This window comes from Microcaecilia unicolor, chromosome 7, assembly GCF_901765095.1.
Source record: "Microcaecilia unicolor chromosome 7, aMicUni1.1, whole genome shotgun sequence".
Lineage (NCBI taxonomy): Eukaryota > Metazoa > Chordata > Amphibia > Gymnophiona > Siphonopidae > Microcaecilia > Microcaecilia unicolor.
The window spans coordinates 29,395,415-29,411,835 of NC_044037.1; the positions used below are offsets into that span (position 1 = coordinate 29,395,415).

Genomic DNA, 16,421 nt, shown 5'->3' on the forward strand with positions numbered 1-16,421 from the left:
AGCCTGATGCTCAGAGTCAGAAACACGGAGCAGGGAGCAGCAGCAGTCTATTTACTTGGCTGGTGGGGCCAGCATCACTGCCAGCAAAGTAAAAGAGAATTCAGGAGGGGGCCCAAGCCCACATTTTGGGAGTCAGTTGTTAAGGTAGCCATGGGGCGGCCTACTTTAACAACCGGCTCCCAAAATTCTTAAAAACTTAACAGCTCTCACGAGCCCGTGAGAGCCCGCTCCAGCATACCACTGCCTATGTGAGAGTACACACAGTCAACCATGTATGAACACTTTGGGGCTCATTTTTAAAGCACTGAAGGGTCCTTTTGCAAAGGTGCACTAGCAGTTTTAGGGCATGCTAATCAGCGCACACTAAACGCTAGCAACGCTCATAGAAATATATGGGCAACTCTAATGTTTAGCATGTGCTTATTTTTAGCGCTTACTAAAAACGCTAGCCCGCCTATGTAAAAGGAACCCCTTAGACATAAAAAGTTCCATAGGTTACTGAAAAGTCTAAGTTGTTTGAAAATATGCCTCTAATCTCATACCAGCATTCTGGCCCAGTGTGGTACTGTACAGCATGTAAAGTAGAAATATCTGTAACCCTGTGAGAATTGCTGAAGAGAGATGCGGACTATGATAGGCACCTTTTGGGAACATAACCTTGTATAGTAGAAAGTCTGCAACTCGGCCCAAAAGCTTGGTTTCCAGTGTATAAGCTAAATGGTTTGTGGTATAATGTTGTTGTTGTAGTTCTGGATGACAGCCAGGGGGCGAGGCAAGAAGCGTTTGCTTGGAAGAATTCCAGAGTTGGATTTTTATCACTTTTGCTTTAAAATGCAATGTGTTACTGATTTTGGTGTTGCTGCATCTTGGGAGTTGTGATTTTCTTTTATTCTTTTTCTGTTTCTTCTCTAGTTCAAAATCTATTTGCTGTATTAATTTTTAAGAAAATAGTTTAGTGAAGCAGAACCAAGTAGAAACTGAATTAAAAAAAAATACATTCTTTATACCTTGAAGTATGTTTCTGCTTTACTTAACTTTTTTTTTAATTTATCTAAAGTATTTGCCATTGATGCCATCCCGCAGTTCTGTTGTGGTTTAGGTATGCTTGCTAGCTTCTGCCTGATATTGGTCATCTTTCTTGAGCACCTCTAAAGATTCTATCCTACTTCATTAATTATGTTCATTTCCCCTCCCCTCCCCCCCACCCCTCTCCTATCCCTTCATGTTGTTCCTTGTCAAATTGCCTTAGGATAAAACAAATATTCCCCAATTTCAAGAGAGGCAGTTTATTCAACTCATTTTTTCATCCTTCAGATGAGGTGGCTTCCATAATCAGTTCCTGCTTCAGCTTCCTTGTGAACATTTCTCATTTAAAAATATGTACGATGGTAGTTTTTATGGTGTATCATTTTTATTAGAGATCAATAACCTGTACATATACCAGTATAGAAATTGTAACATAACACCATGTCAATTGCCGTTCTCTTCATGTACAGAGGTCACCAACTTTAGTCAACAGATTTTAACACAATTTTCTCCCTTACTAACACCCCCTCCCTCCCTTCCCTCCTCCATAATTCCCCCCTCCCCCAAGCAAGATGGTAGTTTATAATAATAACTAGCCTAGGTAGTTCTGGGGATGATCAAGGCGCTGTTTGAACCGCCTTCTCAGTAACACATAATCGACTTAGTGTCTGATATATTTGGGTAATGAGTTCCAGAGTTTGGTACTTTGGTAAGAAAAATTAGCATTATGGATAGTTTTATAGGTTAAGTTTTTACAACTTGGAAAATGTAATATGAGATAATCTCTAGATGATGAGGTGTCATTTTGTGGTGATAAATTATATAAGATAGTAAGATACCAGAAAGAATCTGATGAACAAGAGCAAAGAGCTTAAATGAAACTCTTTCATTGATAGGTAAACAATGTAGATCCTTAAGAAGAGGAGATGCTTTAATGTAACGCGGCGATCTATATATAAGGTGGGCAGCCGTGTTTTGTGCAGTTTTCTTAGGAGACTCTGTTTAATACCTGCATAAATTGAATTGCAATAGCCAAATTTGGTTAAGATTAATGACTGAAATAGTGTGAAAGGCATCTTGAAAAGAATGATCTTGATCTTTTAAGTTTCCACAATGAATTAAAAACATGCGAGACTACTTTGGAAATTTGTCATTCAAAAGAAAGAAAGAAACTGATCAATTAAGATCCCCAAGATTTTCATTGTTGAATCCAAACAATAAGTAACATTATCAATCTTTTTGAGAGAGTTGTTGGGTGATAAGGGCTAGTTAATATAATTTTTAAATTTCAATTAAAAATTAAGAGCCCAGGATTGCATTAAGGTGATACCTACTTTGATTTTGTTTGCAATGTTGTATAATTCTTTGATGACTGGGATATAAATTGTAACATCAGCGTATATGAATGCCGAAAACCCATTTGATTCTAGCAAATGGCCTAAAGAGCTCCTCATAATGTTAAAATAGGTGACAGAGGAGAACCTTGTGGCACTCCACTACAAAAAAAAAACCCCAAAATGATGAGAGAGTACCCAGTTGCTTAACTTGGTAAGACCTCGATTTAAAAAATCCAGACAACCATTTCAAGACCAGTTTCACAGATTCCATAATAGTCAAGTATGTTTAAAAGGATGTCACGATCTGCTGTATCAAATGCACTAGACATGTCGAATTGGAGAATTAAAACTTTTGTAGCCTAAGCTTAATTCTCGTCTAAGATTGGCTACTAATGTAGTAAGAACGGTTTTGCTACTATACGAGGGCCTGAAACCCGATTTGATATTTATATAGAATTGAATGATGCTGAAGATATTCCATTAACTGAGTAATTAGCTCCTCCAAAACTTCGACTCATAGAGGTAAATAAGACTGAGAATACAATAATGCTTCTGTATTGATCTATGGTGCGACCTCACCTTGAGTATTGCGTTCAGTTCTGGTCACCGCATCTCAAAAAAGATACAGCGGAATTAGAAAAGGTTCAAAGAAGAGTGACCCACATGATAAAGGGGATGGAACTCTTCTCACATAAGGAAAGGCTAAAAAGGTTAGGACTGTTCAACTTGGAAAAGAGATGGCTGAGGGGAGATATGATTTGAGGTCTGCAGAATCCTGAGTGGTGTAGAACAGGTAAAAGTGAATTGATTTTTCACTCTCGAAAGTACAAAGACTAGGGTACACTCGAAGTTACATGGAAATAGTTTTAATGAAAGGAAATATTTTTTTCACTCAATGAATAATTAAGCTCTGGAACTTGTTGCCAGAGGAAGTGGGAACAGCGGTTAGCATTATCTGGGTTTAAAAAAGGTTTGGACAAGTTCCTGGAGAAGTCCATAGTCTACTTTTGAGACGGACACATGGGGGAAGCCACTGCTTGCCCTGGGTTTGGTAGTATGGTATGTTGCTACTAGCTGGATTTCTGCCAGGTACTTGTGACCTGGATTGGCCACTGTTGGAAACAGGAAACTGGGCTAGATGGATCATTGGTCTGACCCAGTATGGCTATTCTTATTTTATATTCTCATTAGAGATTAGACAACAAACTTCAGGCCCCTTTTGCAATGCCACGGTAGAGCTACCATGATGTTTGCGCACGTCAATCTGGCACTACTGCAGGAGCCCGGCGGTAGTGCCTGACTCTAGTGCACACCATTTCCTGCGTGTCAATGATTTATTTTTTTTATGCGGGGTAAGTGAGGGAGTCCTTACCGCCTCCTAAATAGGAGGCGGTAAGTGCTCCCCCAAGAAAAGGTCGCATTGCAAGCATTTCACTTGCCACAAGGCCATTTTCCTTTTTTAAAGGAGAGCACGCCTTTTACCCGCTGCAGTAAAAAGGGGTCTTGGTGTGCACCAAACCCACGCAGCAATACCAGCGTGGACCCCCTTTTTATCTCAGCTAGGTAAAAGGGGCCCTCCATGTGGAGTAACATTCTAGAAGGGTTGTTCCACTCAGAATGTGGATATCCATGTCTGTATGTCGCATATGGACATCCATTTCTCATCTAATTTAGAACAGGATCTGCCAACATTAGAAATGGACATCCAGGTGCTGGCTACACCTACCATGAACATCCGTTTTACAAACTGGAATGGGCCACGTAAGCTAGTCCTCCATGAAATGTCTAAGGGTTAGAGCAACAGGTTGAGAACCAAAGGTGGCTGGTTCAAATCCTACTCTTAACTGTAATTTTCCTTTTTACTGTGAGCCCTCCAGGGATATAAAAAACACCTACAGTGACTTCCCTTCCTCCATCCAGTGGAGAATTGTTCAGTTAGGGCACCTTTCTGTAACCTGGATGTGCCAAGTGCCAGGACTAAATATGGACATCCATCTTTTTGGACATCCATCACTCTGATACCCCTGCGAAGGGCGGTATATCAAAGTTTTAATAAACTAAACTTCCCCTTCTGTAATTGGAGCTCCTTCTGTAACCTGCAGAAACATGACCACAAGCTGTCACTGTGTGTGACAACTGGGGCTCTGCCTCACCCCCCCCCCAGGCTATAAATGCTGCCTTCATGACTTCTGCAGCCCCAACCAGGACCAGGAAGCAAATCCTGACCTGAAAATCAAATCTAGCTCCCCTGCAGGGTAATGCACTGCCACAGGGCTGGTTCATGCCTGCACTTTTAATAATCTCCATTCCTTGATGGTCATAACTTAATTTTCTAACTTGGCATCCCCAGTGTGTGGTCTGTGGACCTAATGCAGCCCACTTGAGATTTTTAGCAATTAAGCTAGCACATGTGATTTGGAAGCACAACAGAGCTATTTTGGTGGCTATGACAATTTCAGAAGAGATTTTGATAAGTAAAGATCATGCCATAACAAGCAAAAATATTCAGTGTAGAACATGCACACGTGGATATCTGATCCTGTGGCTCACTGTTGATGGATGTGCAACGTGTGACACCAGGAGAAGAGATTAGGATGTGATTGTTTAATGAATTGATGATCAGTTCTAGGAATGCTCTATTCTCATGGAATAAAAGATCTTCCCAATTTCATTTATGAAGCCAGAGAATGGTGAAAACACGAAGTTATAATTGTACATAGCTGATGGGCTAGTAGGACTCAAGGTTATGTTAACCACAGGTATTCTAAGTGTTGCTTTTTCTAAGCCCTGAAATCTTTGCAGGCTGTAGGAGAATCATAAAATCTTTAGCACCAGCAGGGTGCAAAAAAGCCTAGAATTTCCGTGTCTGGTTGTACAAGGACATCATCCGGTTGAAAGCAATGGTAGAGTTGGCACCTTTGGGTCACCCTGACACTAGATCTCATAGAAAGTCATTTCCCCAAAAAATCCCTGTTAAATAGGAGAGATACAAACTTCTGTTAACTGGCTACACGTGTCAATGGAGTGGAGGAGTGACCTAGTGGTTAGGGTGGTGGACTTTGGTCCTGAGGAACTGAGTTTGATTCCCGGCACAGGCAGCTCCTTGTGACTCTGGGCAAGTCACTTAACCCTCCATTGCCCACTGCATTGAGCCTGCCATGAGTGGGAAAGTGCGGGGTACAAATGTAACAAAGAAAAAAAAAAAAAGGAAAAACAGTCTGAGATGACTTACAATAAGAAAATTGTAGTTTTCAGGGAACTAATTTTAAGGGAAGTGAAACTCATAGGAAGACCTTTTTAAAACATAGTTTCCTGTTATTATAGTGTTGCACACTTAGAATGTGTAGCTTATGCTCCCTTGATCTTTTCTATATGTTTTTAGTCAAAAAGATTCTTTTTTTTAAACTTTATTTAATGTTCAGCAGTCATAGCAACAGCAAGCAGATTTGTGTACAAACAGAAACAAAATAAACCACTTGAAAAGGTACAGAACATAGACACTTCAGTCCCATATGAGCTGGAAAACCCAGAAAGTACGAGTATCCCTCTGGTGGTCTCTGATCCGAGCAACAAACTGTTCCAGCTAGGCCACTGAAACCTTGACATAAACCAGCACCACACCAGATTCAAACAAGCAAACTCCCATTCTCCCTCCCCCCCCCCCCATCCCACCAGTGCAATAACCCTAAGACTAAACAAACAAACAAAAAAAACCAGTGTTCAGTGTGGCAGGGGCATAGCCAGACCTCGAGGTGGGGGGGGCACATTTTGGTTGCTACCCCCCCCCTCTGCCACCCACTGCTGCCAAGCTGTACATCTTGGCGGGGGTCAATTTCACTAAAAGGAGCGTGCCCGACGTGAAGGGAAGAGAGAGCAGGGGAGGCAATGTGGCGACGCTGCCGCAGACCAGCTCTGGACGAAGTCTTCAGCTGGTGGGGGTTGGGGACCCCCACCAGCCAACCAGGGGCCCAGAGCAAATTTCAGGGGGCCCATGGCCCCACCTAGCTACGCCACTGTAGTGTGGTGTCGTCAGCTTCAGAATATCCGTACAGTTGCAAAGCTTTCTTCCACAGGAGAACACACGACTTGATCCAGGGCTTAAGGCAATGGACATAGTAACAGAACTCAAATTCTTCCATACTCGACATCCACTGAGTCCATATGGTCAGGACTGGGGCTGTGTCCTTAATCCAGTCCTTAAGGATCAGGGGGTCTTTTACTAAAACTTAGCTCGAGTTATCTGCAGCAGGGCCCATGTTATTCCTGTGAGCCCTGCTGCAAATAACTCAAGCTAAGCTTTAGTAAAACACTCCCTTAGTTTCTTGGCCAGAAGCAGTGCTACAAGAATACATTTTTTTCTGAGCAAGAGAAACATATGCTCCCAATGCCATCCTCTTATGGGAGTTTTTGAAATGTACATTTCTTATTTGTACTATTGTGTGCAGACTGAACGAGCTGATTGGTCTATATCCGGGCTGCTGAGAGGGAGGGGGGGCAGGGGGGACAAAATTCCCCAGTCTCACCCGCCCGCCCTCGTCTCTGTCGGCAGCCCCCCTCTGTCCACCACTGGGCCCCCCCCCCCCGCATTCAAATCACAGCGCCTCACCTCCGTGTGAAGCGCAGCGGCAGATCGCCTCCCTTCGGGCCTTCCCTCCCTGTGTTCCACCCTCGTCTGATGTAATTTCCTGTTTCTGCAAGGATTCAGTCTAGCTCTCCTGTCTTCCACAGTCCTTCCTGCAACAGAAGCTGTCTTCTTAGAAGATGTGCTGGCAGCAGGATGTACAGGATCCCCCATGCAAATTTTGGTAGCTGTGTCCAACTTGTTTTTCCAAAAAAAATCAAAATATCACTGTTCGCATCACTCAAACATAAATAGCATAAATAAGCCTGCCCACACGATTCTTACCGACGATTGTTATACATTGACCATGTCCCTATTGCTATCCATAGGAGCCAACATTTCAAAATTATTGGGGGTGCTAAGCCCAGTGGAATCAACCCCTCCCTGGACACATACAAGGAATTTTCTCAATATTGGGGGTGCTCAAGCACCCACAGAGTCGGCTCCAATGTTGCTATCCCATATCTATTCCTCTCCATCTTGCTACGCCTACCTCCCGTGGTTATTGCGGGTCCCCGTCCCTGTGTCATTCTCTAGTTCCATTGCTTCTAGATGGAGGGGGGGGGGGGACAATCACGGTCCTTGAGGGCCACAATCCAGGCAGGTTTTCAAGGTTTCCACAATGAATATGCATGAGATCGATTTGCAAAGAATGGACGGAGTTACATACAAATCAAATCTCATGCCTTGTGGAACTCTTAAAAGCCGAACAGGATTGTTGCCCACCCCTGATCTAGACTTTTGGTTAGAATTTCATTTGAGGTGTAATGATGCAAAGTTAAGATAAAAGTGTAGCTCCAGTACAGGATGCTGTGAATACTTTTTTTTAATAACTATGTCCGATTTGGAAGGAGGTTTGCTGGTTTGGCTTTATTTTATATGCCCATGTGCTGAAACCCTGGCATGGGTTCAAATAAAATACAGTAATTGCTTACAGAAATTGAACAGTAAAAGTATTTGGCAGTTCTGTAACAACAAAAAAAAAGTGCATCAAATATCGGCCCTGGATCTCCGAATTTATTATAGACCCAACATATTCCCTAGGCAGTCAATAGAAATCAAACAAAATAAAACATGGAAAAGAAAATAAGATGATACCTTTTTTTTATTGGACATAACTTAATACATTTCTTGATTAGCTTTCGAAGGTTGCCCTTCTTCCTCAGATCGGAAATAAGCAAATGTGCTAGCTGACAGTGTATATAAGTGAAAACATTCAAGCATTACTATGACAGTAAAATAGATACCATTGGAGATTCTACATGGAATGCTGCTATTCCACTAGCAACATTCCATGTAGAAGGCTGTGCAGGCTTCTGTTTCTGTGAGTCTGACGTCCTGCACGTACGTGCAGGACGTCAGACTCACAGAAGCAGAAGCCTGCGCGGCCACATTGGTGATCTGCAAGGGCTGACTTCTACATGGAATGTTGCTAGTGGAATAGCAACATTCCATGTAGAATCTATAGAAATCAAACAAAATAAAACATGGAAAAGAAAATAAGATGTTACCATTTTTATTGGACATAACTTAATACATTTCTTGATTAGCTTTCGAAGGTTGCCCTTCGTCAGATCGGAAATAAGCTAATGTGCTAGCTGACAGTGTATATAAGTGAAACCATTCAAGCATTACTATGACAGTCTGACAGGGTGGGAGGGTGGGGGTGGGTAGGAGGTATGCATGGGGACATCAAAGCATATCATTGATATTCTAACAGGGTGGGTGTGGATAGGTGAGGGAAGGGTGATCAACAGAGACATACAGCTTTATGGTTTATAATGGGCTAGGAATGATTGAATATTTTAACACCCAACAGAAAGGAACCCCAGATCCTTGTTAAGTCCTAGCCCATTATAAACCATAAAGCTGTATTTCTCTGTTGATCACCCTCCCTTCACCTATCCACACCCACCCTGTTAGAATATCAATTATATGCTTTGATGTCCCCATGCATACTTCCTACCCACCCCCCTCCTCCCACCCTGTCAGACTGTCATAGTAATGCTTGAATGGTTTCACTTATATACACTGTCAGCTAGCACATTTGCTTATTTCCGATCTGAGGAAGAAGGGCAACCTTCGAAAGCTAATCAAGAAATGTATTAAGTTATGTACAATAAAAAAAAGGTATCATCTTATTTTCTTTTCCATGTTTTATTTTGTTTGATTTCTATAGATTCTACATGGAATGTTGCTATTCCACTAGCAACATTCCATGTAGAAGTCGGCCCTTGTAGATCACCAACGTGGCCGCGCAGGCTTCTGCTTCTGTGAGTCTGACGTCCTGCATGTACGTGCAGGACGTCAGACTCACAGAAAAAGAATCCTGCGCAGCCTTCTACATGGAATGTTGCTAGTGGAATAGCAACATTCCATGTAGAATCTCCAATAGTATCGATTTTACTGTCATAGTAATGCTTGAATGTTTTCACTTATATACACTGTCAGCTAGCACATTTGCTTATTTCCGATCTGAGGAAGAAGGGCAACCTTCGAAAGCTAATCAAGAAATGTATTAAGTTATGTCCAATAAAAAAGGTATCATCTTATTTTCTTTTCCATGTTTTATTTTGTTTGATTTCTATTGATAACCTTAAGAGTGGACTAACACGGCTACCACACTTCCCTAGGCAGGAAACCCACAGGTGGCATTAAATAAAATGGTCCAGCAGCCCTGATGTCGCCAGGCTTGGATTCAGCACCTCCTCCTCCTTCACTTTTCTCGGGTTTGAAAGCTTGGGGCAACATCACAGAACATTAATTATCCTGGTCCCGTCATTAGCTCGGGGGGGAGGGGGAGGGGGAGGGAAAAGAGCCAGAGCCAGAGCCAGAGCCAGGCCCTGGGATTTAGCACTTAACAAGACAAGGGGGAGGGCTCAGTGCCCAAAGAGATGTCTTCTTGGGATCGTGGGCGTATGTGGGCATGGAGAGACTGCCTGCTGTGTGTGGGCATTGGGCACCTTTTGTACGGATGTAGGCATAAGGGGAGCGGGACACTGTGCGCTTGAGAGCTTGAAGAGGAAAAGAGATCAGGGACCTTATGGGGGTGAATTTGGGGGCAACACTGCATGTGTAGAGGTTTGCGACGAGGGGGCGGGGGAACATTGCAGGTGTAAAGATTGTGGAAGGGGATTGGGGACAGTGTGTGCGTCTGCGAGGGAGGGGATCGAGGACCGTGTGTGCGTGTTGTAGGGGGGGGGGGGGGGTGAGAACAGTCAGTGTGTGCGTGTGGAAGGGACGGGGGAGATCGGGGACTCTGTGCACGTGAGCTGACACCGCGGGATCCCAACCACATCTTTGTGACTGGAGTTAATAGCTGTGTTTTAAAAAGGATGAAGTGAAATAAAAAAAAGCCCATACTTGGAGGAACGTCCATGGCTGGATTTTATAGCTGTCTGAAAGGGAAAAAGTAAGTAAGTGAGATGAACCAGTCTGCATTTTTCTTTCTAGCTTCCAGTGCATGCCTGCTGTTTTTCAACCGTGCATTGACTTAAAAAACAATCACTGATTTTTTAAAATCATTTTATAGTGTATATATATGCAGGATGTTTAAACAGGACTTTAACGTTTTGCAAGCAGTGCACAAGGTTTTCCTATTAAAGGTATGAAACCCTTATAGTTTAGATTATCGCTTAGTGTGTATTAAGGCGTGTAAAGTGTTCTAAAATAGCCCCGAAGATCGCGTTGAAACTGGAAATCTTTTTCAATTGCTGCCAAAAGTCAAACTTTTAAACTTGGGGAAAGAGTCGCTTTCAGGGAGCACAGACTGAGGTCCCTTGAAGTGAACTGCTCGGATTTCTGCTTTTTGTGTGTGTGTGTGGGTGTGGGTGTGGGTGTGGGTGTGGGTGGGGTGGGGGGGCTTGTTTTGGCTGTCGGTTAGCGTTCAGGGCTGCTGAGTTTGTTCATGCTTTGTGTACAGCGCCTGTGGGTTAGACTGGAATGGGGCTAGGCAGGACTCTCTCTGTACAGAAACCACCCTGCAGCTCTCCAGAGACTGGGAATGGAGCCCTCCTTCATCTCCCCTCCCCCCCTCCACGCTATTTTCTACAAGATGAATGTTTTATCCCACCCTAAACGTCTGTGAATGAAACCGGAAGAAAGATTGACCAGAGAAAGCTGAAGCCCACCTTGCTTTCACAGCGTGTCCGCAAAATACTCGGGGGGGGGGGGGGGGGGGGACGGGACGGGACCCAAGTTACTTTGCAACTATAAAGATTCCGGGAGTGCACAGGAATAACTAAGCATTGGGGTGAAATACCATCCCGGGCTCAGAGGCATAGGAGCCTGCTTTAAAAATGAGTGAGGGTGCAGCACAAATGCCTCTTCCTTAGAGTTTGAGGCAGTGAAGGTTAGGAGTTTGCTCAATAATGGGGGTGCCCGGCACCCAGTTCACCCACAGAGTTGGCATCTATGCGAGGTGCCCCCTCTCCACTTATCCAAGGAGGGCAAAAGAAAATCCAGCATTTGTTATTAGGACTCCACTTCTGATTGACTGACTAAAAAATGTCTTGCACCAACATTTCAGACTTCTGCAGGGTTTTGCAAAGTGTGTGTGTGTGTGGGGGGGGGCAACCCTTCTTTCCCAAGAGCGTAATAATCTTTGTGAAACAGTGGGCACTGGATTTTCCTGTTAAATGCATGGCCATTTGCCAATGGATTGCTCCGTATCTGTATGCCATAATATTTTGGTATTTTCAACAGGAACACCTAGGTAAACATGGTGCATATTTTTAATTTGAGCATACTTTTCTTAAATCTTCCCCAGTGTGGTATTGGAAGTCTATTAGCGGCTTCATGGGTATAATAGGGGTGGGTGAGAGTGGCAGCCCTATAGGCCACAAATTCCTTTGGGGGGGGGACAGAAAAATGACTGAAATTCAAGTGTGGGCAAGCAACCGATTGAAAAGCCAGGAAGAGTGGTACCGTCCTCTTACCATCCAGGCTGAGAGGTGGGGGGAGAGTGGAAAAGGCGTGGAGATCAGAGTGGAGGATGCAGTCGGAGAGAGAAGTGGCGATCAGGGTGGGGGTTAGGGGGCACCAATGCACTTCCCTTCTGACTAGTGAATTTCTCTTCTGCACTGGATTCGAAATAGGTATGGCTCCCGCCAGTTTTTGGACCTGTAGGAAACTGGTTTCTTTGCAGGTTGATTTTTTTTTTTTTTAATTAGAGTCCAGGAAATTCTTCCACAGTAAAAATGTCAGCCTGACTATGGCCCTAATTCTACATTCTTGCAGTCAGAAGTAAAGCTTAACAAGGCTGTCTGAGCCTTAGGGGTATATACGCAGAGCTCCGGCGCTAAAGCCAACAGCGCAAACCCTTTAGCACGACAACCACACTCAAATCTAGCTAACAAATGCTCAAAACCCTGAGCTACCCTAGGCTACTGATCATGGGAGACTTTAACCTACACGACGAAACTCCAGACACCACCACTGCTGTCTTCCTTGATACAGGGCAGCTCTAGGATTCATTCAGGTGATCGAATCTCCAACCCTTGAAAAGGGCCATATGCTAAGACTTGGTGTTCTGCAAAGGGGTCGACATCTTGGAACACAAGGCTGGTGGCCTAGAGATAACACTTCTATCGTGGACTGTTCGTTTCCTAATGAAATGTTCTATTCAGGATGAGCCCAAAATCAAAGTTTTTGGAAGGAAATCCGAGACATGAGAAATCTGATTGCTGAAAACTTCCTAGAGGCCTTGTCCTATTACCCTCATGTGGATGAAAAGATGATGACAGTGTCAGAACAGGTTGATGTCTGGAATGCACGCTTAGCAATGGCATTGGGAAAAAAAAATGGCCTCTCTCTCTAAAGAAAGTCCTGTGCTCCACAAACAAACGTTCCACTTGGTGATGCCCAGAACTATGGGCCCTTAAGTGTCAATGCATGCTTATTGGGTGTATCATTAGTATTATGCTAACGTCCTATATAATAATTCTCACCTCCAACGTTCTATGCTTGGGACCGTGGCTCCCTGGCTGCAGGTGGTCTGCGAGGCAGACACGCACGGACGTCACTGACGTCAACACAGCTGATTCCAAGGCAAGGGGAGGAGTACCTACTCCTCCTACTGCCTCGGAATCAGCTGTCACCCCTCCGCACTACGGCCCCCTCGAAACCCACCCCCTCCCGCAAACCTGTTGATCCCCCCCACCCCCAGAACGCCGAAAACCGCACCCCCCTCCCGCCGCTGTTGTGCACTACCTTCGGGTGGGTTCCTCAATCATCTTCTCAGAAAGTTTAACTCAGTGCGTCTGACGTCAGACGCACACGGAGGAACTTCCAGACAAGATGATTGAAGAACCTACGGGAAGGGAAGGTAGCACAACAACGGCGGTGGCGGCAGTTTTCGCTGGCACGGGGGGGAGGGGGATCGACAGGTTCGCAGAAGGGGGGGGTTCGAGGGGGCCGTAGCCCGGGGGGGGGGAATTACCTGCCTAAGGCCCGTTTCCTTGCCTACAGAAACGGGCCTTTTTTACTAGTTGTATTATATCTCTGGTATTTGAATTCAGTGCTGTTAAATGTATACATATTTGATTCTGTTTCACAGAAGTTCTGTTAGGTTTCAATTTACTGTTTTCAAGTTTACCTCATTTATTGTATTTATGTTTATTGGTTATTTTACTATTGTTATGCTGTTAACAAAATTGTAAGTTTTATGTTAAACTGTACCTGTAGTACAGTGCCTTGGGTGAATTTCTTCATAAAGGTGGTTAATAAATCTCAAATAAAATGACCTCCAAATTTTGTGTGCTATTAAAAGCAAGGGGGAGGAATGTGCTTGGTGCACCTGCACAAAAGTGTCACAGTAAATGCAACTCTTGTGTGTACATAAGTATTGCCATACTGGGAAAGACCAAAGGTCCATCGAGCCCAGCATCCTGTTTCCAACAGTGGCCAATCCAGGTCACAAATACCTGGCAAGATCCCCAAAAAAGTACAAAACATTTTATACTGCTTATCTCAGAAATAGTGGGTTTTCCCCAAGTCCATTTAATAACGGTCTATGGACTTTTCCTTTAGGAAGCCGTCCAAAGCTTTTTTTAAACTCCGCTAAGCTAACCTCCTTTACCACATTCTCTGGCAACGAATTCCAGAGTTTAATTACATGTTGAGTGAAGAAAACTTTTCTCCGATTCGTTTTAAATTTGCTACATTGCAGCTTCATCGCATGCCCCCTAGTCCTAGTATTTTTGGAAAGCGTAAACAGACGCTTCACATCTACCCGTTAAACTCCACTCATTATTTTATAGACCTCTATCATATCTCTCCTCAGCCGCCTTTTCTCCAAGCTGAAGAGCCCCAGCCGCTTTAGCCTTTCCAGACAAAACTGGAAGTGCCGACCACATGGCGGCGTTCTTCTAGGCCTTTAAATAATAGGCTTTTCAAAGATTGTTTGCACTTACATTTTTGAAAGGCTTATATCGTAAGTGCAGAAAAACAGGCACCAATGTGTGCTTTCATTATTTGGTATTGTTTGAACTCGCGCTGATATTTGTTTCTCACTATCGGCGCTTACAGGCTGCAGGGGCTTCCTTCCACTTCCAAAAGAAAACAAAACTGGCAGCTTTAATGTGAGAAATTGAGAAGAAATCCTCTCCTCAAAACCTTCATTGACTGTAACTTGTTCCTGTGTCACAACTCAATGAGTTTTGGCACAGGAATAGGTCACAATAAATTAATTTTGCCTCGATGAATGAAATTAATCACAAATAGCTCAAAACCTGACCCCTCCCCCCCCCCAAAAAAAAAACCAAAACGACTGAGTTTTTAGTAAAAAGTGCTCCTTCATTTTCAAAAAGATAAGAGCATGCGCTTACACTAGTAGCAGTTGTACAGTATCGGTTCAGGCCAGGGGCGTAGCCAGACTTCGGCAGGAGGGGGGTCCAGAGCCCAAGGTGAGGGGGCACATTTTAGCCATCCCTTTCGACCCCCCCTCTTCCCGCCGCCGCCAACCCTCCCCCGCCAGAAATAGAAGCCTGCCCTTGCATATCAGCAACGCGGCCGCGCCGGAGAAGAGAACTTCGGCTGGTGGGTGTTGGGGACCACCGCCAGCAAAGGTACCTGATGGCGGCGGGAGGGGGGGGTCAAAGGGGTTGGCGGCGGGGGGAGGGCAGGGCCAAATCTACGGGGGCCCATGCCCCCATGGCCCCACATAGCTACGGCCCTGGTTCAGGCTGTATGTCAGAACCACACAGACTCCAGGTTGCGTTACTCTGTGTCTGCTTGCTCCTTTTTTTTTTTTTTTTTTTTAAATAGTACCACTAAGCCAGTGCTTGATGGAAACGGAAAGGTGCTGCGGTGGGCTTCAGAATGGAGTCGGCAGAGCTGAGGTTCAGTTGCCCAAATTCTGCACAGCATTTAGCTGGTATAACGGCCTTTAAAAAATATCAGTTTTCAGACAAATTTAGAAGTTGTTATTGCTGAGAACCAGACTGTACAATAAGTTCTCAAAAGACTGCTTTAAAGTGCTGTAACCTTTTAGAAAGGCGTATACCAGCAATTGGACATAACTTAATACATTTCTTGATTAGCTTTCGAAGGTTGCCCTTCTTCGTCAGATCGGAAATAAGCAAATGTTGGTAGGTGACAGTATATATAAGTGAAACATAATCTTTTTGGCCTGGAAGCCCTCTCCTGCTTCGTTAGGACTTCCTATTGTGGATTAAGAACTGGTTAAAAGATAGAAAACAGGTAGTGTTTAAATGGTCAGCATTCTTGATGGAGAAGGGTAGATAGTGGGGGTTCCTCAGGGGTCTGTGCTGGGAATGCTGCCTTTTAACATCTACTATAATAAAACGCACCCTCAACGTTCTGAGGACACTGACGTCACTGCAGGCACTCACACACAGGTTCGTAACTTCATGGTGGTGAAGCCACAACACTCACCATGTCGGCAGGCCCCGCCCTCCCGTCACACGTGATGATGTTGAGGGCGGGACACGAAAAAAAGGCAAATCAACGTTTCCCTACTCTTCCCCTTCCAACACATCCCAGCCGCAAACGCTGACGTGACCAGCACCCCGGCCCCTTTCAACACATCACCCTGCCCCTTTTAAGGTACCGGCCCACCCCCGGTAACACACCCTTCCCCTCAACACCTCCCACCCCCCTGTCACCTCCCATCCCCTTACGCCAATATCCCTGGTGGTCTAGCGGTACCTGTTCGCTCGGGCAGGAACGAAGGAAACCCCGCTATCCTGCCCGCAGCACTGCTGTTAGCTGCCCGGCTGCATCGTGTCTGAGTCTGGCTCTCGGCGAATCAAAATGGCCGCCGACAGTTGACGCTGCCTCACGAGACTTCAACTCACGGTGGCCATTTTTAAACGCCGACAGCCAGACTCCAACACGATGCAGCAAGGAACCAAGCAGCACTGCTACGGGCAGGAAAGAGGGGGCTCTTTCTTTCCTGCCCCGACTGAACAGGTACC

The 16,421-nt window shown here is 44.7% G+C and overlaps 1 protein-coding gene across 1 annotated transcript in view; it reads left to right on the plus strand.

The window, feature by feature from the left end:
• Positions 1–10,296: 10,296 nt before the first annotated feature.
• KIAA1210 (KIAA1210 ortholog) overlaps positions 10,297–16,421 on the plus strand; it is a 95,945-nt gene continuing 89,820 nt past the window's right edge. The window contains exon 1 of the mRNA XM_030209842.1: positions 10,297–10,396. Within this exon, the coding sequence (XP_030065702.1) occupies positions 10,362–10,396 (35 nt within the window). The 5' untranslated portion in view covers positions 10,297–10,361. The remainder of the gene's footprint in view (positions 10,397–16,421) is intronic.